The sequence below is a fragment of the Danio rerio genome, chromosome 20 (genome assembly GCF_049306965.1).
Source record: "Danio rerio strain Tuebingen ecotype United States chromosome 20, GRCz12tu, whole genome shotgun sequence".
NCBI lineage: Eukaryota > Metazoa > Chordata > Actinopteri > Cypriniformes > Danionidae > Danio > Danio rerio.
In genome coordinates, this window is record NC_133195.1 from 6,622,501 (window position 1) to 6,649,550 (window position 27,050).

Below are 27,050 nucleotides of genomic sequence, written 5' to 3' on the forward strand. Positions count from 1 at the left end.
ACACATACACCCACTCACAAACACAAACACACACACACACACTCACCCCCACACACACACTCACCCCCACACCCACCCACTTATTTGGTAAACAAAGCAAGTCTCTCGTGTATTACATCTACTAAAAGACAGAAAATATTACTGATGAATATTAATTTACACACACAGCTGGGCAGCTGGGGTGGTGGAAAAAAAAAGTAAAATAACAGATGTTGAATTAAAAAACTTCCTTAATTTTAAATTTCCGGTAAATTTCTGTAATTTAACTTCTGTTATTTTATGGTAAATTTCTGTAATTTAATGTCATTTATTTTACGGTAAATTTCTGTAATTTAACGTTGTTTATTTTACAGTAAATCTTTGTATTTTAACGTCATTTATTTTACGGTAAATTTCTGTAATTTAACGTCGTTTATTTTACGGTAAATTTCTGTAATTTAACATCATTTATTTGCTAAATTTTTGTAATTTAACGTTGTTTATTTTACAGTAAGTTTCTGTAATTTAACAGCCATTATTTTACTTTTCTTTTTTTTTGGCATCCCAGCTGCCAGATATCAAATTTTCTTTACAGTGCAAGTACATAAAATCGACTCGAAGGGCTAAAAATCTTCTGCGCGAGCAGATTCCATGTGGGCAGAATGTTTCCAAATGAAAATATTTCAATATTTGTATATATTTACAGGCAGGGAATACACAGAGGGTTCCCAAACATTTATAAATGGCATATTGAAGGACTTTTTAAACAACCATTATTTTAAAATAAGCACCTTTGTAAATCATAACCCAGAATATGAGCCATGAAAATGTTGTAAGCATTTCAGTTACACTTATTATAATGTTAAAAATATCAGAGCATTTTTTTTTAAGTTTGTTGACTTTATTACTGGCAATATTCAAATGTGGTTTCTGAAATATTGATAAAACGATATTGTAAAAGATTTAAAGGTAAAATTTTCTTTATTTATTTATTATTTCTCAGATTTTTCATTCTGTTTCTGACAATTGAGTACGACTGCTGAAATAAAGCAGGATATTCATTCATGCCTCTCGTGACAAACGAGATATTTGATTTGAGGAGCTGTTGGAAGTGTGTCTATTAAAAGGATTCTGTTTCTGTCACCATTTCCAGATTAGAAAAGCTCTCGGGTAAACAATGTTCCTTAGACACGTATTTCTGTAGCGCTTCGCATGCACAGTAATCCACATGTGAGTCAAGCTGCGCTCTCATAGAGGGAAAATGAAAACAAAACCTTCACTGCAGCAAATTATAAAAGCAACACTGACGACCCTTATCGCCAAACAATTATTGTTCTCTTGCTTGTTTTGGCAACACAACGTGGCGTCTCTCTGCTGTCTGAACACTGTAACAGGTAAAAACAGTCTTCGAAGCTATCATGCATATTAAGGAAGTTAACAATAGAGTGCGCTGATTGGTTTGAACCAAGCCTTACTCATGAATGAAATTACTACATGTAATTATTACATGCTTTGTAACAAGTAAAAGGAGGTTTAAAAAATCATTTAAAAAATATTTAATGGAACAATATTAAGTGGATTGTTGATTTGGATGTTATGTATGAATTTTGTATTTTAATGTTTTATTAGTCTTTGTTGTTGTGTATTAATGTAATTTTGTGTTATGTTCGATGGACCCCAGGAAGAATAGCCACTACCTTGGTAGTGGCTAATGGGGATCCTGATAAATAAATAAATAAATAAATAAATAAATAAATAAATAAATAAATAAATAAATAAATAAATAAATAAATAAATAAATAAAATGAAAGCAGCACACTCAGAGATGTCACTGGGTAGTCCCAGGTACAGACGTACACGCTGGAATACACGCCAAGATCTCATAGTCGTGACACAGCTTGAAAAATTAGTTTCAAACCGGATGAACGAATTTGCACGAAATAACGCAAAAGCAAACAATTTTCACTTTTTTTTAAATATATGTTTCCTAATAGTGTTTTTTAGCACTGTGGGACCCGTATACGACCGTCAACAGCTAAAAAAATTTTTTGGTGTTTCGTGACCCTTTAAGTACTTTCCAGGTAACTTACATGTCTGAAATTACTTTAAAGTACGTTCAAGAAGAGTGGGACATCGACACACAAATATGCATGTATGTATGCTTACTGAGTGAGATTAGATCTGCTGGTAACCCGCTAATAATATTAGCATTATTTTGTATTATTCTTGTTACATTAAACCCATTGATTTCACTTTTTAAAAAAGTAAATGTTTTTTACCTATACTGTAAAAAGTCAAAACTTAAATTACTCAGACTTTTTACTTAAATAAATTAAGTTTGACAAACTTAATTTATGACAGTTTTCAGTAATAAATTAAGTTAATTCTTTAAGATAAGTTAAGATAATAAGTTTTAGTCATTTATTCATGGCAAGTATAAGTATTGTTCACTATAAATAGTGAACAATACTTGTACTTGCCACAAAAGTATTATTATTATTATTATATTAACATAGAAGGGAAATTATTTGTACAGCAATAAAAGTATTATTATTATTATTATTGTATTAATGTGGGAAGGAAATTATTTGTACTGTACGTACTGTTTTATTCTTGTTCTCTTAAATAAATTATTAAAAACTTGTTAGACCCAGAGGAACTAACTTAATTTATTACTCAAAACTGCCATGAATTAAGTTTGTCAAACTTAATTCATTTAATTGTAACAAGTGGAAGTAATTTGTTTAAGTTTTCACTTTTTACGGCGTATTCCATTTTGTATTATTATTTCCACCAACTCTGATTAAATAAATCAATCAAGTGATAGCTAACATATTGCAATGTTTTAAAGCATAGTTGCCACGAAAACATAATGCTAAAAATGCTGCAAAATCAGCATGTTTTTTAAACAATCATGTGACGCAGAGGATTCCTGGGAAACCATTGTTTCCAGAAAAGCTCTGATAATAACACAAATGTTTCTTGTGCTGCAAATAATCACATTAGAAGGATTTCCGAAGGATCATGTGACTTTGTGATAATGCTGAAAATTCAGATTTGGCATGATGACACAAAGAAATGACACAAATGAATTGAATTAGAAAGCAACTACTTTCCAGCAATAATAACATGTCACTACTTCTTAATCTTATATTTGTGCAAATAAAAGCAGCCTCAGTGAGCATTCAAATGCACTCAAAAGCATCTCATATTACCATTGCATTGAGATTTCATGGCCACAATGCTGTCATTAACTAGTGTCACAGTAAACAACTCTTCAAAAGTTGAGCCAGTTGATCAGATTGCCAGCCTCTTGAGGATTATCCAATATACTTTACTAGATATAGGCAGGCGATTAACAGGACAGGCCTCTGGTAATGTTACCCTCAACAACAGAGGCATCTGATCCGTGCTGTGTCTGTCTGAGCCTCTGCTCACACAACAATCAGCTGAGTGGAAATCAGATCAGATTTCACAAACGGAGAGATCACATTCAGATGAATCCGGGTTGTAACCCTTTCTATCAGCTGAACAAAGATCTGGACTGGTGTATGGATTGAGCCAGAGGGGTCTCTCACACTATTAAAGATCACCAAAGAAGTGTAGTCCAAAACATATAAAGGAAGAACAAAGTTTTAGAGAAGTGGTTCCCAATTACAGTCACTGTTCTACCGAAAAGAAAGCAAATGAATAGCTAGAGCCTCGGGCAACGTTAGGCACAAAGTATGTTTATTTTTTTTCCATTAAAGCTGATTTATACTTCTACGTCAAATGCGCAAATCAAGTCCGGTGCAACCTTTTCCACAATCACAAACCCTTCGTCACAACCTGACGCAAACCCTGATGCATACCTCTAAAAAAAAATGGCAACGTGTAACGCAAGATCTGTTATTGATTGGCTTGGTAGTGGTGACGAATGTGGGCAGGGCCAAAAGCTGTGGGAGTGAAACGAGGCTGGTGGTGTGAGTCTTAAACAAGCTTTGAGTCTCAAGCCTGGTTTATACTTCTGCGTCAAGTGATTGGCGTGAACCACGGTGCATGCAAAGCGTAGCTGTGCATTTATACTTATGCGCGCTAATTCTGTTGCTCTGTAATAACACTTCCGAATAGCTAGTTGGCAGTGTGGTGTTTATGTTCCTATGTGTCGAATTTCTTCGCTGGTGTTTTGTTTTTTTCTGAACGCTTCCTCAATATACAAGTGGCTCAAACTCGGTCATTTTGAGACAGGAAACAGCGGACGTTCAACAACTTTAACCATGAGGTAAACACAAAACAAAACTTTCCATCTGGAGCTCCTTCACGGGACTCCAGAGTTGTAAACACTAGCTCCATCAGGCTCGCGTGGCTCTCGGTCCTGCCCACACTCGTTAGCGCCACCAAGCCAACCAATCACAGAGCTTGCGCTACACATCGTTGCGACGTGTAGTTGCATTTTTTTGAGAGGTGCGCATCAGCGATGCCGACGGCCACAGCGAGAGATATGCGTCCACGCGTAGTCTGCGCCGAAGCATACGCGTACGCTCGTTGCAGAAGTATAAATCGGCCTTAATGGATTACCATTTTACTCTTGTTTTTCTTCCTTGGATTAAACACTTGAGCAGTGTTTAATTGAGGGCGCACAAGAAGATCTGCACTTGAGCAGTGTATATTTGAGGGGGTGTGCAAGAAGTTTTGTGCACGAGCAGAGGAAATCGGCGCGCAAGCCAACCGAACTATCACAGTAATGTAAAAACAGTAATTATACCGAGTATTATTCATACCATTTATTAAATTACCCATTAAATTATATTTTAGTAAAGGTGCATTAGGTGATTGTCTTCAGAAGCATTTTTTGTTGTGCTGGTTGAAAGTCTCTTCACATTTTAATAGTAATGATTACAGTAAATGATCTAAATGTGTTTATATGTATTTTTATATCTTGGGTAAGGCATAAAACTAAAAAATTTTCATCCAATTAAAAAGAGTCGAACCAACGTGTCTTATAATTCGGATAAGTAGCCCAATATGTCTGTCAGCAAATGCAGAATTGAACAACTGCGCAGCCATTTGTACGCAGCTCCGCCGACTGCCGCACGTTCACAAGAGAGAGCACGCGCCCGCGATCTGTAAAAACCTGCTGAATCAAAACTTTTTAAAAACTTGAATCAATATTGAAGTTACCTTTGCACGCTGGAGAAAGGATGACACAATGGCTGAAGGATTTCTCTTAGACAGGTGATGTTTTGTTTTAAAACTGTTTTAGCTTCACGCAAAGCTGATGTAACGTTAGATGTTGTTGTTACAAATGGCTTATATCTTCACAGAAGTGTTATTCAGCTACTTAAATCTTCCGATGAAAGATTGATAAGACTATTTTTAGTTTCATAAGGGACCTTTTACAGCATCGATAATGTAGATTTTAATTCGTTTAACAACAAAACACAAGTAAATAGCGCTATTCTGCCTAGTCTCTCCCTATATTGTTTACCATGCAACTCTAAATATTTGCTCTGAAATAGCATGTCAGTTTGGCTTGCACGCCGCCGGACGAGCACTAGTCGCTTTTAACACATGAGAGAGGGTTCTTTTGCTGTGCTCGTGTTTAAGGAGGTGTGGCTCTAGACGGCAGGGGAGGCGATTCAGAGATTTATGCTAAGCTGTTAGCATTGCGGAAGATCACCTACTGCACCTTTAATGTCTACTACTACCCCAACCCTAAACCCAACCATCACAGTAATGTAAAAATATTAATTATTGTTGTAGAGTGTCACAAAAATTCTGCCATATTGATGCAACTATCCACAGCTGTATGCATGCAAGACATTACCAACATAGCACCTCTTGCTAGCATAGAAAAGTTGCGTCACAAATTACACACTATATACACTTATACACTCAACTGTGTGTCGAGTATATAAGAGTTGTCCTAAATGAAACACTAACTTTTTTAACTAAATGGAAATTCAAACCACTTCCCAGTCAACGTTTAACAGCTGCCAAATTACTAATATAAATGACCAAACTACCAAATACTATCTCTCAAGAGTACAACCGCATCCGTAGGACAATTTTGCTTGCACAAGAAAAAGTTATCCAGCATTCATGAGTTAACGTCGGCCTTTTTAACATTCTCCAGGTTTTACCTAAAATGCACAACACCCATTTGAGATGGAAAGATTACATGCTTGTATAGTAGCACTGATAAATTTGCTCACATGGACGCACAAATGCACCAGCTGCCAGTGTGCACATCTAAGATGGCCCTATTGACGAGCTGTATATTATTCATTGCATCCCCAGTATGCACAGATTGCACACAGTTGAATGCACTGCATTTGAAAGTATGCACATGAACAAAGGCATGAACAAAAGACGTTGACACATGCACACTAGACGACATAGATGACACTAGGGTTGTAACGGTATGAATTTTTTACGGTATGATAATCGTCTAAAACAATACCACGGTTTGACGGTTTCGCGGTATACGGTATGTTACAAATGTTACAAAATAACAGAACAGTGAAGCAAATTTGACTTTTTCCAAATAATATATTTTTAGTTACTCTAAACAACACCACTTACAATGAACAAATAAAAAAATAAGAAAATAATAAATAATGTGTCAAAGTCCAAATAAAGTCCAAATAAACATGGTGCAAATCCTCAGGAAAAAAATAGATATAAATATTTACTATACTATAAATAGTTCCATAACAAAACTAGATTCAATATGGAACATCCTTAGGTTTTATGTGCCAGCATGGATATGGTTGTCTGTGGATATGGATTTGTATTTGGTTGTCTGCAATGCAGACAAACAGCTGCACCTTCATTTGCGTCTTTTGAAAACAGCAAGAGCAGCAGTTCGTCTTTGCTGTGTCACTGTTTTGTCATGTTTCTGTGCTGCTGTGCATGCAAAAGTACTTAGTATGAGAATCATTTCATGCAAAACTTTTTTTTTTTTGCGTTTTATTTAGCCACGCATAAATGTATGCCTATCTCTCATTCCGTGTTGTTCAAAAAGCTCATTGTTTGGTCCACAAACAAAAGCGAAACCTATGCTTATTGGTTGTGATATAGCGAGTTTGAACCAATCTGGGCATGGAGGAGGGACAATGCATCAATGTATCATGTCTGGTTTGTCCGGAGACACAGTGACGAGCGTTTCTTTGTCAAATCAGTGTGGTCAAATTTTGATGACGTAACCGCACTGATTCCGGAGCCGTGGATGTTATGTGATACAGCACTGGAAAGCTGAGATTCTCTTCTTTATGCCAATCTTTGAATTGTATGAATCGGATCAGCGGATCAAAAGTTATTAAACATTTAAAAGCAATACTTATTTTTAGCCGCGGGCGGCTGTCTCGGTCTTTAAGGGTCAAAACCGTTGATATGCAATTGTTCATGGTATGATAATCGTGCACGTTCAAATCGTGGTAGACCGTCATACCGGTATATTGTTACAACCCTAGATGACACTCTTGTCTAGTGTGTTTGTATTTATGTTCAAGAAATGAACGTTTAAAAAACGGTCTTCGTTTTAAGTGCAAAATGATTAAGGGCACATGTTTCATGTATTCTGGTCCTGTTTACATCCAACCATTTTGGAGAGGGGTTTATTCTGCAATTCAAGAGATAATTGGAAAACGTTTTATTTTCTTCCCCTCACTTTTTTTGCTGAATGACATTCCAGAAGACCTTTTTAACTCAGAGCTCAAACCTCTGTTTACAACTCTTACATTTCTGGCTAAGAAATGTATATTATTAAAATGGTCTACTTCTCAAACTCAAACTATTTCCATGTGGATTACTCAGTTGTCAGTCTTTCTTCCTTTGGAAAAATGAACTTAGGATCTCAACCACAAACAGAACAAATTCAGGAGACTTTGGAAACCTGTACAATCCTTTCTAAATAAACTCTGAATTTTTAATTTTAAAAGAGTTCTGGCTTCTTCTGTTTTGTTTAGAATATTTTATTTATTTTTTATTTATTGTTATTTCTCTATTTTAAACTTACATTTGTAAATGTTTATTTGAATTGCAGCGCTTGGGTATGGTTTGTTTGTTTGTTTGTCTTTGTTGTTTGTAATATTTGAAAATATTTAATAAAATAAATAAATTAATTAATTAATAAAAAAAAAAAAAATTGGTCTGTATTTTTATCTGAAGGATATAGTTTACCAGTAAATTAAAATTTGCAGTTAAATTACTCACTCTCAGGCTATCTTAGATGTGGGTGACCTCTTTTTTTCAGCAGAAAATGAAAAGTCCATTTAAGAGCTTTGAAATTTGCATTTTTGCTTAATATGTGACGTAATTTCAACTGAAGCATGAAGACAGAAGCTGTGTGTCATTTCAGAGGCTGCATCTTCCGAAGGATGAGGCGAGTCCTTCGAAGTCCACACAAACTGAACCAAGCATGTTGAAATGAGACGATCTAGCCTGCAAAAAATGGATCTTGTCACCTAGCAACCGTTATAGCAGTCATTAATAAGCGGTAATAACATTTGTAATAACTTTTTTCTAAAAGTGATTTTAAAACTTATTTTGAGCGATCTGAAGGCAAAACAAGGTTCACAAAAGCTGGAAATATACTTCCTTTGAGGCATACATGTACACATAAAAATTTAAATGGCCGTTAAAATAATTTTAGTGAGACATACAGTATGTTTTTGTTCATGTATTAACATATTCAAGTAAATAAAACGTAATTCATACATTTAATTCAGCATTTTCTTTTAAAAACGTCCTGCCGTTACTAGCCGCGCAATGAATCTTGGGGCCACAAAGGATTCAACGGTTGTGTTCTTCTTTACCTGGGAAACTAAGGACACTTTTGGATGCATAGATATATACACTAGATATCGCATACGAACCCTGAGTGTGCGTCTATAGCGCCGACACATTTGTACAGTGCTCCCAGGACGAATGTCATTCAACTACACTAGTCAAGACTAAAGCCAACGTGAAGATGCTGGACTTTAGCACTGCATACGGGTGTAGTACCGAGCAAACAAAGAAAACAAAGCACAAAGGCAGAACACTTCATAGGTAAGATTTTGTTTTTACGTTTTTGTACTTTTGTGCTAAACAAGTAATGATATTGATGATAATAGAGTCTCTTACTACACTGACCATAAGGTAAAGTAGCACTAACTCGCACTAAATACTAAGCTTATGCTAGTTTTGTTGAATAAAATCAGCAAATAATGTAAATGAAATATGACAAGTTGCTGCAGTGCTAAAAACCTGTAATATTGTCGACTCAGTGAACGAGCCATTCATAACCGGGATTCATTCACAAACGAATCGCTCTCTCTGGTAGAATGAGAAGTGAAAGCGGGATGAGGACGTGTGTTTCAGGACAAGGATTAGATCAAATTTAACAGGGAGGATGGATAATACATTTACAATGAGCCTATGAGAAAAAAAAAACAGCTTAAACCAACCTAGGCTCGTTGGCTAGTTTTAGCTGGTCAACCAGGCTGGTTTTAGAGGGGTTTTGGCCAATTCAAGGCTGTTTTCCAGCCATTTCTCCAGCCTGGTCTTAGCATGTCAGGCTGGGAGATGACCAGCTAAAACCAGCTTGACCAGCCTAGCCAGGCTGGGAGCCCAGACAAAACCAGCTATGTCCAGCTTAAACCAGGCTGGTCAAGCTGGTTTTCCTGGTCATTTTTCAACCTGACCAGCTAAGACCAGGCTGGAAATGGCTAGAAACCAGCCTGGAAGTGGCCAAAACCTCATCTAAAACCAGCCTGGTCAACCAGCTAAAACCAGCCTAAGCTGTTTTTTTTTTTGTTTTTTTTTTCAGTAGGGATTTTAGGACCATTTGCTGAGTCTGTGAATTAATTTGTGTTTCTCAAAAAGCTGCCAGAGACCACCTTCCATTTTATAAATCACCGATGACCACAGTGTCAGCTAAAAATCCTGTTTCATGTTCAAGAAATAAATAAATAAATGAAGAACTCAAATGTCCTGAGGGTTAGTAAATAAACAGAGTGAACTGTTTTTAAACTTTAAATAAGAGGGTCTGTGAGTACACAGAGAAGGGGTTTTGCTGAACAATGCTCACGCCCTAGACATTAAGTGAACCACCTACCTAGTAGGCAGCATTTCTTGACATGTCTCTAAAAACCAACTTAGTGACCTGCCTATTAAGACAGCATTTTGGGTGTGTAACTAACAAAAATCCAACGAGCCGTCTACATAAACAGCATTTTTGGGCGTGTGTCTCAAAGCCCACTGAGGTGTCTACTTAGACAGACATTCACAGTGTACTAAATCCTAGTAAGCTGCCTTTCTAGACAACATTTTGTAGTGAGGATATCTCAAAAACTACCATATATCCTGCATTGTTCGGATTTGGACGCTTTAAAGGCAGCTGCACTGTTGTTTAGGTAGACAGTTAATGTTAACAAGCATTTGAGACGCATCCTCTGTGTATTGATGTATGCGTTAGGGAACTGTCTGACAAGCGCGTCCGTGTGTTATTGTGATCAGCTGGCCTCTTACCCTCGGACGTCAGGCGGCAGAAAGGCCGCAGCAGCTCGGGGAAACTCAGGTTGTTTTTGCGGGTCACTCTCTCGGCATCCTCACTGCACAGGACGGCCACCATCGGCACGAACGAGTCCTGGATGAACTCCTGCACGGACTGCACGCACTGAGCCATGAGCGCGAGCCTCGTCTGGTCTTCTCCGAGCTCAATGATCTGCTGTTAAGTTGAAAACAAAACACCCTCTTTACTGACAGCCGACGGCAGACATGTTGAAATCTACTGCTGCCTGCTGATCGATTTTGCCCAAGAAGCTTAGCGGCGGTCAGGTGATTTTACTTCCGCGATGACATAAAAGCTCCGCGTCTTCCAGAATAAAAGTTCTGGTGTCCGTGAACCTACAACCTACTTTCGGTTTTTAGAAACACAGTTGGGATAGTTAAGAAAATTAATTTTCCTTCGGCTTTGTCCCTTTAGTCTTTTAAGGATCACCACAGAGGAATGAACCGCCAACTTATCCAGCCTTTGTCTTACACAGCGGATGCTATAGCGGCAACCCAGTGCACACATTCACACACATACACTAAGGCCAATTTAGTTTATTCAATTCACCTATAGCGCATGTCTTTGGAATGTGAGGGAAAACCGAGCACCCGGAGGAAACCCACGCAAACACAGGGAGAACATGCAAACTCCACACAGAAGTGCCAACTGACCCAGCCAGAACCAGCAATCTTCTTACAGTGAGGCGACCAGTGGTGTAAAGTAACTAATTACAAATACTCAAATTACTGTAAGTGAGTAGTTTTTCTCAGAAATTGTAATTTATATAGGTAGCCTATAGGGTAAATCACATCATAATGAACTACATCAAGACACGGGCGAATTATAATTGCAGCAAACAGTTTGGAACCATTAAAAGTGTCCAAAAAGATGTCCAAAATCTTTACATACATTGACCCAGAGACTGTTTAGATGCATGTCACTGATGAGAAGATGACGATTGTTTGCTGTATGATGACCGAAATTGCCTTAAACATCCAGCAGGCACAAGACGTCAACATGGCGTTAGAATGTTGTTGTCCCCAGTGTCGTCGGGACATGGTTTTTGTTTGGAAATGAAAATCATGTTGACGTCAGAACTCAACGCCAGGCCAATGTCCAACCTAAAACCAACCAAATATCAATGTCTAATGATGTTACAGCTTGACGTTGTGTGGATGTTATCCAGACGTTGGATTTTGGTTGCCATTCCTGATGAATAAATGTCAGTATTTGACATCAATATGACGTTGGTTTAAGATGTTGGCTCTACGTTGGATTTGGGTCACTTTCCAACACAACCTAAAATCAACCAAATATCAATGTCATTTGTAGTCATTATTGGATGTCAAAGTAACGTTGTCCTTTGACACTGGCTAGACATCGCATTTTGGTCACCTGACATGACAACCTAAATCTAACCTAATATTAATGTCTTATGACCTTGTGTGCCTGCTGGGCAACAACTAAATGCACTACAGAATGGTACGTTTACACACACATGCACAAATTACATGTAAACGCATCAGCTTTTCATAGTGTAATGCTCACTACTCACTACTCTTGAGTACTTTTGAAAGGGCTACTTTTTACTCATACTTAAAGTAACATTTACAACAGATACTTTTACTCTACTTGCACTACATTTTTAGGCAAGTAATGGTACTTTTACTTGAGTATAACTTTTCAGTACTCTTTCCACCACTGGAGGTGACAGTGCTAACCACTGAGCCACCGTGTTGCCAGTAAAGAGAATATTACAGCATTTTTTAACTGCAAGTTCAGTTGTCACAACCGTTTGCTGAAAAATCAAAACTCTGTAGCATTCATTCATTCATTTTCTTGTCGGCTTAGTCCCTTTATTAATCTGGGGTCACCACATCAGAATGAACCGACAAATTATCCAGCTCATTTTTACGCAGCGGATGCCCTTCCAGCCGTAACCCATCTCTGGGAAACATCCACACACACATTCACACACACACTTATACACTATGGACAATTTAGCCTACCCAATTCACCTGTATCGCATGTCTTTGGACTGTGGGGGAAACCGGAGCACCCGGAGGAAACAATGCAAGGAGAACATGCAAACTCCACACAGAAACGCCAACTGAGCCGAGGCTCGACCCAGCGACCTTCTTGCTGTGAGGCGACAGCACTACCTACTGCGCCACTGCTTCGCCCTCCATTGGGGTCAAATTAGTTTCCATTTTTTAAAGACATGGCACGGAAAAATATATTTAAATGCAGTATTTTTTGTTTGGTATATCATCAGCTAGGCAGTAAAGCTCGCTGTTTTTTAAAGAAATCAGATCTTAAACGTGGTGATTTTGTATGGGATGACAGTTCACCGAAAGTCCTGGGGCTGGCTGACTGAAATGATATTAACACAGAAGCCTACATTTATTTTTTAAGAACATATTGTACACGTTAAATTGAAAATTCACAGCTGCTTGTCACATATATCCCAGCACTGGGTTGCGGCTGGAAGGGCATCTGTTGTGTAAAACATATTCTGGAATATTTCCAAAATAGTCCAGCCTCCTTTGTTTATGTTGAGTCATTTTACTTTCTCACGGCAATTCGTAACTTTTTGATTTAGTGGCTAATTCGTTTGAATTCGTACAATCTAATTCGTAAAATTTAGTACGACTTGCTTATCCCCTAATGACGGTTGGGTTTAGGGGTGGGGTTAGGTGCCACATCTCCTTTTTAAAATCTTACAATTTCGTACGACTGAACTCATACGAATTTGTACGAATTAGCCACTAAACTGGCAAAATGTAAAATACTTACGTTTTCTCATGAGATCAGGCTGAAATAACTTAATATTTGCCATTAAAAGTGAAATTTTTAAACCTACACACTGGAGCCTGATAAAAATTATATATTTTTAAGAAAACTCCACACATCATTTAGAGTTTTTTTGCATCTGAACTCTTTAAATACTGACTGACTGACAGGCAAAAGTAAATGTTACTCTGACCCACAGCATTCTGAATAAGAATCACCCCTGGAACTGTTCCCATATCAACTCTATTATACATCATAACATATTTGCTAATGTAAGTGTATTAAATACAAAACTCACTTACATATATTCACATTAAAGAAAACTGTCCTATATTCATAGAAAACAGGTTTAAAAAAAAAAAAAAAAAGATTTTTAAATGCCTTAAAACAGTGTTTCTCAACCACGTTTCTGGAGGACCACCAGCACTGCATGTTTTGTATGTCTCCTTTGTCTTTCACACCCATTACAGTTCTTTCAGTCTCCGCTAAAGGGCTGATAATCTGAATCAGGTGTGGTTGGTTAAGGAGACAGGGGAAATGTGCAGAGCTGGTGGTCCTCAGGAACATGGTAGAGAAACACTACCTTAAAAGACTATAGTATAACACGCACACACAAATCCTTTCTGTCACAGTATCATATCCCTCAGGATTTGTTTAGAAAATGAGTGGCTTTCAGGTTCGGCCGGTTCTATATTTATGATCACAAGGAGAAAGTAAACAGGAACTTAATCCACTCCCTCTATGCAGCTACAAGGAAGTTGCACTGTATTAAACTGAAAGAGAAGATCAGTACAGACTAGTAGACACATTAGACAGCAGACAATATGGACATGACCACTTCAGAAGAAAAGTGTCTCGTGTGCATGGAAAAAATATGTAATCCTTTGCCACCTTCACAACCTTGCTGTGGAAAAATGTAAGTGTGCCTTCACATATATTTGACATAAATGGTGAATTGCTGAGTTGATTTAAACGTGTACATCAAACATGTAGGTTTTAAGAGACGTAATAAGCAAAGTCAGATACTTTAACATAACACATGCTAATGTTTATTGTATATTTTTATGCAGAAATACAAAATATAATGTATGATTATGCTGAAAGTTGGTTTTAATTATTTAAAAACTGAATAACTAGTATTGACAAGTGAATGCTTATCAAATGGATACAGTGAATTAAGCTGTGTGTGTGTGTGTGTGTGTGTGTGTGTGTGTGTGTGTGTGTGTGTGTGTGTGTGTGTGTGTGTGTGTGTGTGTGTGTGTGTGTGTGTTGGAAATTGCTGTTAATTCAATGCTTGTGTTCTCATATGTATTTGCAATATCAGTAACACTTTGCTATATAGGATTCTTAGTTAATATCAGTTAATGTATTTACTAACAATACATCAATTACATTATTTCTGCTCATATTTGTTAACATTATTTAATGTAAATAGTTGTTCATTGCACATTAACTCACAATGCATTAACAATATTAACAAGCACAACATTGGACTTTAATAATGCATTAGTAAACGTTCAACTATTAATAAATGTTGTACAAGCATTGTTGTTCATGTTATTAAATACATCATCCAGCAATGTGTCCTCTATATTAAAGTGTTACTCCTGTATTTCCTCGTTCATATTTTAATATCATTTCTGATAAACAATCGAAACACTTACGGGCAACTAAAAGCGAAAGCAATTTCTTAAGGGAAATTCCATCACATGTTGAGTAGACCAAGATAACCACTCTTGTTACCACATGAACGTCTTTGTGTTATGAAAGCTTATTTTTTATTCTTTTACTTGCATTCATTTTTCTCTGTACTTTCCAGAATCTGCCAGCGATGCCTGACTCAGTGTTTTCAATATAGGTCTCACTGTCCACACTGCAGAAGCCGACACATCCCCAATTCTGCAACTACTCGAGGGGTAATAAATACAGAAGAAATATCAGTCTTTTCATCAATAAATATTGCAAGATTATTAATATTTTACATTTTATTTCAGCGTTTTAGTAGCACGAGAAATGGCAGAAACATACAGAAGTAAGTCTCAAGCAAATGTCAGAATTCTATTGTATGTAGTTGATGTATGTGTTTATTTTTAAATACTGACATTCATTCATTGAATGTTTTAATCCAACATTGGGTCAAGTATAGAGAAGCTCAACCATTGGTTAACTTTTTTAAATAAAATTTAAATAACGTTTTTATCCCAATGGTTGGGTTGGTTCATGATTGACCCTACGTTGAGTTACTACAACCCAGCATTTTTTTAGAGTGTATGTTTCTACACTCTCAGAAATAAAGGCACAGGAGCTGTAACTGGGGCAGTAACTTGTCGAAAGATATATATTTGTACCCAAAGAATCCACAGTGGTACCTCAAAGGTGCATATTAGTACCCAAATGTACCTTAAAAGTACCTTTGCGGTACCATTATGAACCCTTCAGGTACAAATTTGTACCTTTTGAAAAGGTACTGCCCCAGTGACAGCTCATGTACCTTTATTTCTGAGAGTGTATGAGCCACCATATTTAAGCAGTCCACCATTTTGTAATGGTCAGAGCTGCTCTGCGAATACTCAAGAACAAGTTGACTGTTTCAGCAACTGTTATTCCAAAACAAAACTGTTGTACGTTTGATCAGTTAAGTGGCTAATTGTACAAATTTAGTTCAGTTGTACAAAAATGTACAATTTTAAAAAGGAGGTGTAGCACCCAGTTCCGCCGCTGAACCAACCGTCATCAGGGGATGAGCAAGTCGTACTAAATTGTACAAATCAGATCGTACATATTCATAGATACTAACTCAAAAAGTTACGAATTGCCCTATGATTATGTTTGTTATTCACATAGCAGACTTGAACAAATAGGAAAACTAAAATAATGCATTCTACAAAAGGCTGTTATGTTCATTCATTCATTCGATCATTTTCTTGTCGGCTTAGTCCCTTTATTAATTCAGCTTAGTCCCTTTATTAATCCGGGGTCGCCACTGCGAAATGAACCGCCAACTTATCCAGCAAGTTTTTACGCAGCGGATGCCCTTCTAGCCGCAACCCATCTCTGGGAAACATCTACACACACACTCATATTTAGCCTATCCAATTCACCTGTACCGCATGTCTTTGGACTGTGGAGGAAACCGGAGCACCCGGAGGAAACTCACGTGAAGGCAGGTAAAACATGCAAACTCCACACAGAAATGCCAACTGAGCCGAGGTTTGAACCAGCGACCCAGCGACCTTCTTGCTGTGAGGCGACAGCACTACCTACTGCACCACTGCCTTGCCCAGGCTGACTCGTTGTAATTAAAAAAAAAAAACATTAGTTTTTAATCAGCTCAAAATCTTTTTTAGCCCAACAGACATTCTTACATGAATGTTCAGCACAATCTCACAGCAATTCGCAACTGTTTGATTTAGTGGCTAATTTGTATGAATTCGTACAATGTAATTCGTACAATTTAGTACAATTTGCTCATCCCCCAATGATGGTTTGGTTTAGGGGTGGGGTGCCACGCCTCCTTTTTAAAATCGTACAATTTCGTATGACTGAACTCGTACAAATTTGTACGAATTAGCCACTAAACTGGCAAAACGTAAAATACTTACGTTTTCTCGTGAGATCAGGCTGTAAGTTTGGTCCCGTCCTATTTTGTTTGGCAGTGGCCTATATCAGACATCATAATAACCTGTTTTCAAACAATCAGCCAGTATAAGATTATATTCAAGATATTATTACAGTCAAATTTTATTGATGAATGCAGATTGCTGTCCAATATCCTTGCATTTCTTTGTGGGTGAATTTTTTTTTTTGTTTTTTTTATGGTCTTTTATATATTTGTTTAATTGGAGTTCACCTGGTAAACTGAGTTGATTGGACATGATTTGAAAAGGCATATATCTGTCTATATAAGGTCCCAGGGTTGACAGTGCATGTCAAAGCACAAACCAAGCATGAAGACAAAAGAATTGTCTTTAGACCTCTGAGACAGGATTGTCTCGATGCACAAGGCTGGGGAAGGTTACAGAAACATTTCTGCTGCTCTGAAAGTTCAGATGAGCACAGCAGCCTCCATCATCCATAAGCAGAAGATGTTTGGAACCACCATGGCTCTTCCTAGAGCTGGCCGGCCATCTAAGCTGAGTGATCAGGGGAGAAGGGCCTTAGTCAGGGAGGTGATCAATAACCCGATGGTCACTCTGTCTGAGCTCCAGCGTTCTTCTGCAAAAAGAGAACCTTACAGAAGCACAACCATCCAACCCAAGCTCATTTTGAAAACGTAGTCCCGCGGATGTTTCTGAAGACAGCGGAATACGTCCCGGGGGGTACGTACGGCCGTGTTTATTTTTTTCAAGCGAACGCTGCGGAGCGGTGTGACGCTGTTCCCTTTCGCGATTGCCTCACCTCCTTGTGGAGGGCTTCCCTGCTGCAACCCGTTTGTCCACTCAGCTCACCGTGTACGTCGGCAGGCTCGAGATGCAGAGAGGAGTTGACCACGGCGATCGGTTTCGAGTCCGGGGAAGAGCAGTTCCAGCAATCAGGTAAGACAAAAACAGAATCCCAAAAATTAAGTGAACGAGTTTCGTGACAGGGTGAGAACGCGGTAAAATCTGAAAACGCGGTAAGTTAGAAAAAAAAAATCGGGGCTTTTATTTTTTTGGATGGCATTTTGTAAACTGTTGCTCGGGTTTAGGGAAGCGAGCGGGCGGGCGGGTCGATCGGTAAAATTGGTTGGGTTCGGGGAAGGAGGAGGGCGGGTCGGCCGATTGGCCGGTCGCGCAGTCAATCATCCGGTCAGTCGGACAGCGGCCTCCGGTGGGTTCACGCGAGAACATCGCGGGCGTGACCCGCACTCACGAGAGACGTCTGAGAAGCGAAAAAGCGCACAACAGCGGCCCCTCTCGGATTTGCGAAAACAAAAACTGCAGCCGTATGCACCCGCCGGGACATATTCCGCGGTCTCCAGAAACGTCCGCGGGACTACGTTTCCACAATGAGCCCAGGTTGCAACCATCTGTGCAGCAATCCACCAATCAGGCCTGTATAGTAGACTGGCCAGACGGAAGCCACTCCCCGCCTGGAATTTGCCAAAAGGCATCTGAAGGACTTTCAGACCATAAGAAACTAAATTGTTTGGTCTGATGAGACTAAAATTGAACTCTTTGGACTGAATGCCAGGCGTTACGTTTGGAAAAGACCAGCCACCGCTCATCACCACACTAATACCATGCCTACAGTGAAGCATAGTGGTGGTGCAGGAACAGAAAGACTAGTCAGGATAGAGGGAAAGATGAATGATGCAGCAATTTACAGAGATATTCTGAATAAAAACCTGCTTCAAAAATATTGTCATTATGGGGTATTGTGTGTTGCGCTACAAATACTTTCTGCACTGTGTGTGTGTGTGTGTGTGTGTATATATATATATATATATAATATACATATATATTAGCTCCCTTAAGAAATTATTTCTTTTCAATTGGCTACAGAACAAACCATTGTTGTCCAATTTGCCTATTTAACCTAACTTAGTCTAATCAACCTAATTAGGCCTTAAAATGTAAAAATGCACTTTAAGCTGAATACTTGCACCTTGCAAAATAACTAAAACCTTTTGTACTGTTATTATCATGGCAAAGACAAAAGATTTTAGTCTTTAGAATTTGTTAGCCTTTTACAACTACAACGTTTAAAATGTCATGGATAAAGAAAATCTTTTTTTTTCTCTATGAAACAGCATTTGGTTTAAAATAACATATTATTCAAATCCTTCGATTTCACAAGAGACATAATCATGTTGCCTTTAACTGTATATATATATATATATATATATATATATATATATATATATATATATATATATATATATGTGTGTGTGTGTGTGTGTGTGTGTGTGTGTGTGTGTGTGTGTGAGTGTGTGTGTGTGTGTGTGTGTGTATATATATATATATATATATATATATATATATATATATATATATATATATATATATATATATATATATATATATATATATATATATATATAAAATGACCAGCTTACTTTTTTTAAACCAACAGTCTCATCACCCAGCTTCGAAATTCACAGACACAACAAACAGACACTGTCAATCAAGTGAATCCACCCAATCAGGCTGCTCCACAAAATCAAGGCCCTCCCTTTCTCGATCGCCGCCCGCAACCTTTTCCTAGATCACGCAACCGATTTTCAAGACGTAATGCAAGCCCAAGTGCTTTTATTCCAGTGGCTCCATTAACTGCTCCATCTACACAGCTGCTAAACCCTGCACCACATCCTACAAGTGTTACTGCTGCCCAAAATGCTCCTTTCCAAACTGCCCCGACACCTGCTCCTGCTCCTGCACCAGCTCTAGCTCCACGGCTGTTCAACCCCGCACCGCAGCCTGTGAGCGCTGCTGCTGCCCCCGGTGGACTTTTCCAGAACACCCCAAGACCTGCTCCAGCTCCACTGCTGCAGAACATTGCCCTATTCCAGCACAGGAATTCCTTACAGGAGCAGCTTGATGACTGGTGAGTCCCATCAAAAGATCAGTGTAAGAGTTAAGAGTTAAGAGGTATGCATTCTGCTGTGCATGACTCTTATTTTGTTTGTTCACAGGCCATGGCAAACAGAGATCGCTTTAATGGGGCTATTGCAGGAACCTTTAAGGTGAGGACTTTTAGACTGCTTATGTAAAGGTCAAGTAGGGTGATGCAAGATTTAGTTCTTTGGGAACCAATTGGATTGTTGAAAGAAGGATGTTGTGTTGCTAACAAAATGAAAGAAGATTGAAAAATAGATGAATAAATCAGAGACACTCACTGAGAGCCTCGCCTTAAAGACATTCCATGTGATCAGAAGTAAAGAAAAGTTGTTTCGAGGAGGGAGCGAAGGTTTTGATATTTAATTAAAGATTATATCATTTTACCCCCCCTCCCCTCTCATGACTGTGAAGTGCTTTGGGTGTATGGTCATATGTAACGGAGGCCAGCTAGTAAGTGCTCTGCAGGTAAACCTCACTCCTCTGACCTCTAAAGGTGCTTTAGCGACAGACCATAGATATATACACTAGATATCGCATAGGGACCCTGAGCATGCGTCAATAGCGCCGCCACATTGGTACAGTGCTCCCAGGACAAATGTCATTCAACCGCACTAGTCAAGACAGTGTTATTACGTGAAGATGCGGGACTTTAGCACTGTCTACAGGTGTTGTAACGAGCAAACAAAGAAAACAAAGCACAAAGGCAGAACATTTCATAGGTATTATTAAGTTTTTTTTCTGTTTTTGTATGTTGTGAACTTTTGTGCTAATCAGGTAACGTTATTGATGATAACAGTCACTTACTGCATTCATCATAAGGCAAAGCAGCTCCAACTCACACTAAATACTCGGCTTATGCTAGTTTTTTTTAATAAAATCAGCAAACAATGCAAAATAAATATGACAACGAGATGCTGCGGTGCCAGAAACTTGTATTATTGTCGACTAGTGAAAGAGTCGTTCGGGGGATTCCTTCACAAACGAATCGCTCCCTTCGTCAGTATGAGAAGTGAAAGCAGGAGAGGAGCTGTGTTTCAGGACATGATTAGATCAAATTTAACAGGGAGGGTGAATAGTACATTTCTGTACACACAAACACAAGCTTTTTGTCAGGAATGCCCGTGCGGTCACTGATCGATCAATGTAGAAAAGTGATGTAAAATTATATTTTTTGTAATTAGAAAAAAAAATTACATACTAACATCCAGGAAAACTCCCGATCAGAGATATATGTGTATATGTGTATATCTCTGGTTTTGGATGGCCACAGTCCTCCACTGTACCTTGGTCCCACATTCATTTCAAAGGAGCGCTACTCTGTACCAAGATGGCGGCGCTATCGACGCATTCCGTCCAATAGACAACAATAGGCCAGGGGACATCTAATGTATATATCTATGGCGACACACGCAAGAGGCCATGGTTTTTAGCCTCCTTGGTAGGGCAACCGACTCCCATGTGGTAGGTCGCCAGTTCGATACCAGTTCGGAGCAGGTTGGGTGGCGTAGGACCGGCGGGGTTACACATATACACGATAATGTGCTATATAAATACATTAAATAACATAAGCATATAAAAACAGGAGGAAAACGTTTTGATTTCATTGCTTTAAAAAAGATTTTTTTGTTTGTTTTTGTAATATTCAGAATTATTATTAATTTTTTATTATTATTATTATTTATTTATTTTGAGGTGAGGCCTTTTTGGGCCCTATCATACACCGGGTGCAATGCGGTGCAAGGCGCGACGCAATTGTTGTTTGCTTGTTGCAGCTCGACATTATTTTGAAGTTTTGCACCACCCAGTTTGCATTTCATGCATTTTAATTGGTTTATTAATAATTTAATTAACTGTTTATCAGTTTTATTTTGGAACCTTACCTTTTAGTAGTTTTGTAGGAGATTACAATCTTTTAGGTTCACTTATTTTTCTCATTTCTCCTCGCTAGTGTTTCTTTGAGGACATTTGTGTGCCCATACTGTCAGAATAATGGATTTGATGAACTTCAACTACTAAATCACTGCAATATCCACCATGCCAGCGACAGCAGACGTGTGGTGAGTCAGAATTCATACAGACTATTCATAATATCCAATTTGATGAATTTCTGTAAACTCACTACACATTCAGTTCTAAAAACAAATATAGTTAATTTCAGCTAAATCTAAAGCTGAAGTGAGTTTTAGCGGTGATGTTATGACAAGACAATGAAGGCAAAAAAACGTTTTCATGCACCTGTCAGTTTTAAGATTTAGGGATTTTTTTAAACATATTTTTTTTCAGTCTAAAGAAAAGAAAACACCAAAAATGGGGTGGTTATAGATGTTTCTTTTATCAAGTGTTAATCAATTTGTTAAATACATATTTTAAAATGCAGATTTTTTTTTTCAAAGTGAGATTTATTTCCTGCACTGAGCCACAATTCTCCACTTCAGCAGAACTTAAATACACCAAAGTGCACAATTCTATTCATGCAGTATATTTTGAAGGTATTTGGAGAGATTTGCATGAAACAAAAAAATTTGGACAAAATTTGCATGAAACAAAATATTCTAAAAAAAAAAAAAAGGTAAACCTTTAATTTGCACTATTTACTTGGTTGAGTGATAAAAAGAGAAACTCAAAATCTCCTCTAAAAACATTTGACATAATATGCAATGAGAATTTTGAACGACGTCATCTAAATTTCACCTGCTTAAATGTATGCAAATTAGCACATATTTAATAAGATAGTGCCTTATTTGCACATCTGCAATAAAGGCAACATTTTAGAAAACTTGTATTACAAAAAATATTTTTGCAATTCGTAATGTATTCCGTTCACTAGGGAAATATGCTGATAAGTTAACTTTCTTTACACTGTTCAGTGTAAACCTTCAGTGTTAATTAATGGTGGTTGTGATATTCAGCATGTTAGTAGATATAATTAGGAATCAACCGACAAATCTTTATATTAATGAGTCATGTTTCTTTTATTTTAATTCATAAAAACAGATACTATCGTAAGACTGAAAATATTTCAGTTTTAAAAGGATAATTGAGTAAATTCCCACCATTCACTTGTTCCAGTCCTGTTTCCTACTTTATTAAAATGTCTTTCCTACTAAAAGAGTTTCTTACTTTTAAACTAAAATTAAGATTTGAGGGTGACGCAGTGGCGCATTAGGTAGGGCTGTCGCCTCGCAGCAAGAAGGTCGCTGGTTTGAGCCTTGGCTAGGTCAGTTGGCGTTTCTGAGTGGAGTTTGCATGTTCTCCCTGCCTTCGCGTGGGTTTCCTCCGGGTGCTCCGGATTCCCCCACAGTCCAAAGACATGTGGTATAGGTGAATTGGCTAGGCTAAATTGTCTGTAGTGTATGAGTGTGTGGATGTTTACGCCATAGACTGTAAAATTTGCGTCAGCGTCAATGCTTCTCATTCACTTTGAATGGGTGACGTCAAGCGTTGCCGAACTGCATAAGCTGCGTCCCAAATCGCATACTTATGCACTATTCTACGCCATTTTGTAGTATAAATAGTGTAAGTAGTGTGTTCACACTGAAAACTCTAAAAATAATAAGTGCACTTTAATTACCCGGATGATGGCACTCATTCAGCCGCTAAAATGAAGTGTGTAATGATGGACACTTCACGCACTCAACGACCGCAGGTTTGCTTACGTAGCGGAAGGGGCGGAGCTATCGGACGCACATGTTGAATAACTTTATTTAATTTGGATGGTGAAAGCAAAATTCTTTTACGAGAGTGATTATAGCGCCTCCCGATAGTTATTGCGGCAATACTCACGGCAGGTATTATTTGATAATTCGGCCGTTTACTTCAATGATTTGGCAACCGTCAAACGTCATCAGGGAAACGGTTTGAATTTCCGCTTAGTAAAAAAATATTAGTGTGCCATTTGGGACGACACTACACACATATACTACCCTGTTGAGTGTGTAAGTGCATAAGTACATAGTGCATGAGTGCATAGTGTATAGTGTGCCATTTGGGACGCAGCTCTTGTGTATCTGTCGGCGCTGCTTCAGAGGCGTTGCTCGCTGCAGAAGTTGGGACTAGCTCAACTTTTCAAGCGCCGACGGAAGCATCAGCCAATCAGATCGCTGTATGCATATACACCCCCTAGACAGTGGCCTATTGCTGACTGAATTTCATTGGCTGATGCTGCTATGACGATCGCTTTAGCCCCAAATTCAGACACGTCTTCAGTCAAGCGTTGACGCTGAAACCCCGGGTTGCAGCGGAAAGGGCATCCACTGCCTAAAACATGTGCTGGATAAGTTGGCAGTTCATTCTGCTGTGGGGATCCCAGATTAATAAAGGGACTAAGCCAAAAAGAAAAGGAATGAAGATACTTTGAAGAGAGATGGAAATTGGTAACCATATTTAGTTTTTTGTTTTCCAACTGATGTCAATGGTCACACCTTTTCAGCTTTCTTTCAAATATCTTCCTTTGTGTTCAAACTCAAAGATTTAAAAACCACTTGAGGGTGTGTAAACAGTGAGTATATTTCCATTTCATTTTTTGAACTGTCCCTTCAGGGCCTAAGCAGTGAAAATCCTGTTTGTGTGTGTGTGTTTGTGTGTGTCGTCCTCTAGGTGTGTCCAGTGTGTGTAGCGACACCTCACGGAGATCCACAATACTACAGCCACGACTTCATCGGCCACCTCAACCATCGCCACCGCTTCTACCTGGACGATATAACTGTAAGCCTGTCACCTTCATAACTAAAAATAACTTCTCCATATTTCTGATAATTTCTCAAATGTCAGTGCCTAACTGTGATTTCCGATCCGCAGCCCCTCCAGCAGTCCGATGAGGTGAATCTGCAGCTTGCGCTTATGGCGTCATATCAACAACATTAAACCGCATTTTCAGTTCTCAGACATGGTCTGTACAGCAAAAACGATGACATTCATGAATCACCAGGATATTAATAAACTAAAGAGATGGCGGTGAAAGATTGAAGATATGATGATGAGGTATATTATCGATTATATAATGGCGTCCCACATGGAAATAGGCTATTACAATAATATATATATAGCCTATATATATATATATATATATATATATATATATATATATATACCTTTTTCTTGGATCGCAAAATTACCCATTATGCTTTGCGTGTATGAGCAAGGAGAATGCGAAGAACTTCCGGTCTGCAGCTGATGCGTGTAAACAGTCACATTTGGACAGCTTTGAAACGATAGTTTTAATCTATTTTACCTGCTTTTATCCTCTTTGAACTAATACTGTTGTCCATCAGCACCATCTCCTGGACTGATCATTTAAAGAAATGCGATCTAATAGGATGGAAAACAGCTGCTGTGAGGCATTTTCCCCTCGTTGTCAGACGGCATCTTCTGCAGTTTAAATGAAGCCTTGTCATCGCTAAAGTCAACAGTTTCTCTTTCTTTCAAATATATAACCAGCCCAAACAAATGTAGTTCACCAAAATGTTTGACACACACGTAGCCTGTACTGTGTCACTGACACACTGATTTAATAACTGTGACAAAGTGAAAATATAGGCTAGTGTCATTTCGAAATGACAGAAAAACACAAACCGTGGTAAAAACAACACATGAAATAAAACACAAACGGCTCGCGTTTAGAATTAACAGCAAATCAGCCAGCAGAGTATCAGTAACAGACTTTTATTGGTCATTTTTGTAAATTGCACGACTTTCATACCTGTTAAGTTTCATGCCAGCTCTGGTTTGCTCTCTCCCTCTCTCTCTCTCTCTCTCTCTCTCTGTGCGTGTGTGTGTGTGTGTGTGTGTGTGTGTGTGTGTGTGTGTGTGTGTGTGTGTGTGTGTGTGTGTGTGTGTGTGTGTGTGTTAAAGAGCCGCTGAGCTAACAGCTGACAGGCCGGGAACGCACACACCCACTGTATTTCTGACGGCAGACACGTGAACTAGGAGAACATTTTTCTCGTATTTCTGACGCACTTGAGCCACATGTGACAGATTATAACGGCTTTAACACATTTCTAAGTTGTGTGTCACAAAAACACTCTGTTATCCATTAAAAACCTTATTGAAACCTATTTTCGGAGCGCAAATTACCAGTTGTACACGCTGTAAACGGAAGTTTTTAGCACTCTACCGGAAGACGCTCGTCGCTATGGCGCCCTCCAGGCAGCAGCCATGAAAAAGGTCTATATATATATATATATATATATATATATATATATATATATATATGTATATATATATATATATATATATATATATATATATATATATATATATATATATATATATATATACTATAATGATTTTGCACCATACTAAAGTGTATTGAATAGTACAACACTGAATGCTACTAAGTAGGCTATTTTATGAACTGTTAGTGATAAACTAAATACTGTAGTATACTTTTGTTTATGTTACACTGTGGTGTAGGCAGTGTAACAGAAAATTTTCTTAGGGGTGGCCAGAAGAGGCCGCACCAAATCTAGGGGTGGCACACACACAAACACACACACAAAAAAAAATGAATTCAGTGTAATGTTATATTTTTGTTTCTGGTAAATGAAATAATGCGGTTTTAACTCAATTAATTAATTACTCTTGAAATATTGCAATTAATTCCTTGAAATAATTCAGCAAGTACATGTGTAAACCAACAAAAAATCTATATTTAGTTTAAAAACACTTCTCATATGTATAAATAACTTTTCAGTTTTTTTTGCATACTTTTACTGTACAGCATACAGTATATGCCATGTCTAAAATGAATGAAGATTAATGAGTTCATTATAAAAACAAACAAATGAACAAACTGAACAAAAGGCATTACTATACACACACAAACACTTACTATACAGACCCTGATAATATCAATTATCCATATTCCTTTTTAAGCCACAATATTATAAATGCAGCTTCTTCTATTGATGTACCTTAAGGTAAATATTAAATTGCCATTGCTGTCTATTGACGACGATCGGGGAGGGCAGTGGCGGTTCTAGTTTAAATGACACCCTGGGTGAACCACCCTATTCGACTTGCAAAACTCGCACGGGAATGATTTTCTGCGCGCATGCGTCAGTTTGCTTTCACCAGCGCTGAAGGAGAGGGGCACTGAGGCAGTGACTCAGCTACGTCAGTGGCACCAACAATAATTGAGTGGCTGCATTTTATTTATTGAAATATTGGGAAATACATAAGTACATTTAAGTTAATAATGTCAACGGCAAAATCATATTGGG

General features: G+C 38.1%; 3 protein-coding genes across 5 annotated transcripts in view; 2 read left to right on the plus strand and 1 right to left on the minus strand.

The window, feature by feature from the left end:
- The window catches only part of trappc8 (trafficking protein particle complex subunit 8), a 164,717-nt gene extending 153,977 nt beyond the window's left edge, over nucleotides 1–10,740 (minus strand). For all 3 annotated transcript variants that reach the window (XM_017352638.4, XM_017352637.4, XM_017352636.4), the window contains exon 1: nucleotides 10,474–10,740. In XM_017352638.4, the coding sequence (XP_017208127.2) occupies nucleotides 10,474–10,630 (157 nt within the window). In that variant the 5' untranslated portion in view covers nucleotides 10,631–10,740. The remainder of the gene's footprint in view (nucleotides 1–10,473) is intronic.
- si:ch211-191a24.4 overlaps nucleotides 1–27,050 on the plus strand; it is a 75,359-nt gene that overhangs the window by 1,338 nt on the left and 46,971 nt on the right. The window lies entirely within an intron of this gene.
- Nucleotides 12,474–25,419, plus strand: rnf125 (ring finger protein 125, E3 ubiquitin protein ligase). Its single transcript, XM_009294557.5, has 8 exons — nucleotides 12,474–14,207; nucleotides 15,111–15,207; nucleotides 15,286–15,323; nucleotides 19,346–19,816; nucleotides 19,905–19,955; nucleotides 21,779–21,887; nucleotides 24,427–24,534; nucleotides 24,628–25,419. The coding sequence occupies exons 1-8, from the start codon at nucleotides 14,116–14,118 to the stop codon at nucleotides 24,691–24,693; spliced, it is 1,032 nt and encodes a 343-aa protein (XP_009292832.2). The 5' UTR covers nucleotides 12,474–14,115; the 3' UTR covers nucleotides 24,694–25,419.

Bases quoted from the DNA above. Each gene is read 5' to 3' on its own strand.
- rnf125 (XM_009294557.5), top strand. From the start codon at position 14,116: ATGGACATGACCACTTCAGAAGAAAAGTGTCTCGTGTGCATGGAAAAA. The intron at 19,817-19,904 runs GTGAGTCCCATC...GTTTGTTCACAG, and splicing joins CAGGAGCAGCTTGATGACTG to GCCATGGCAAACAGAGATCG. The intron at 21,888-24,426 runs GTGAGTCAGAAT...GTCGTCCTCTAG, and splicing joins CCAGCGACAGCAGACGTGTG to GTGTGTCCAGTGTGTGTAGC.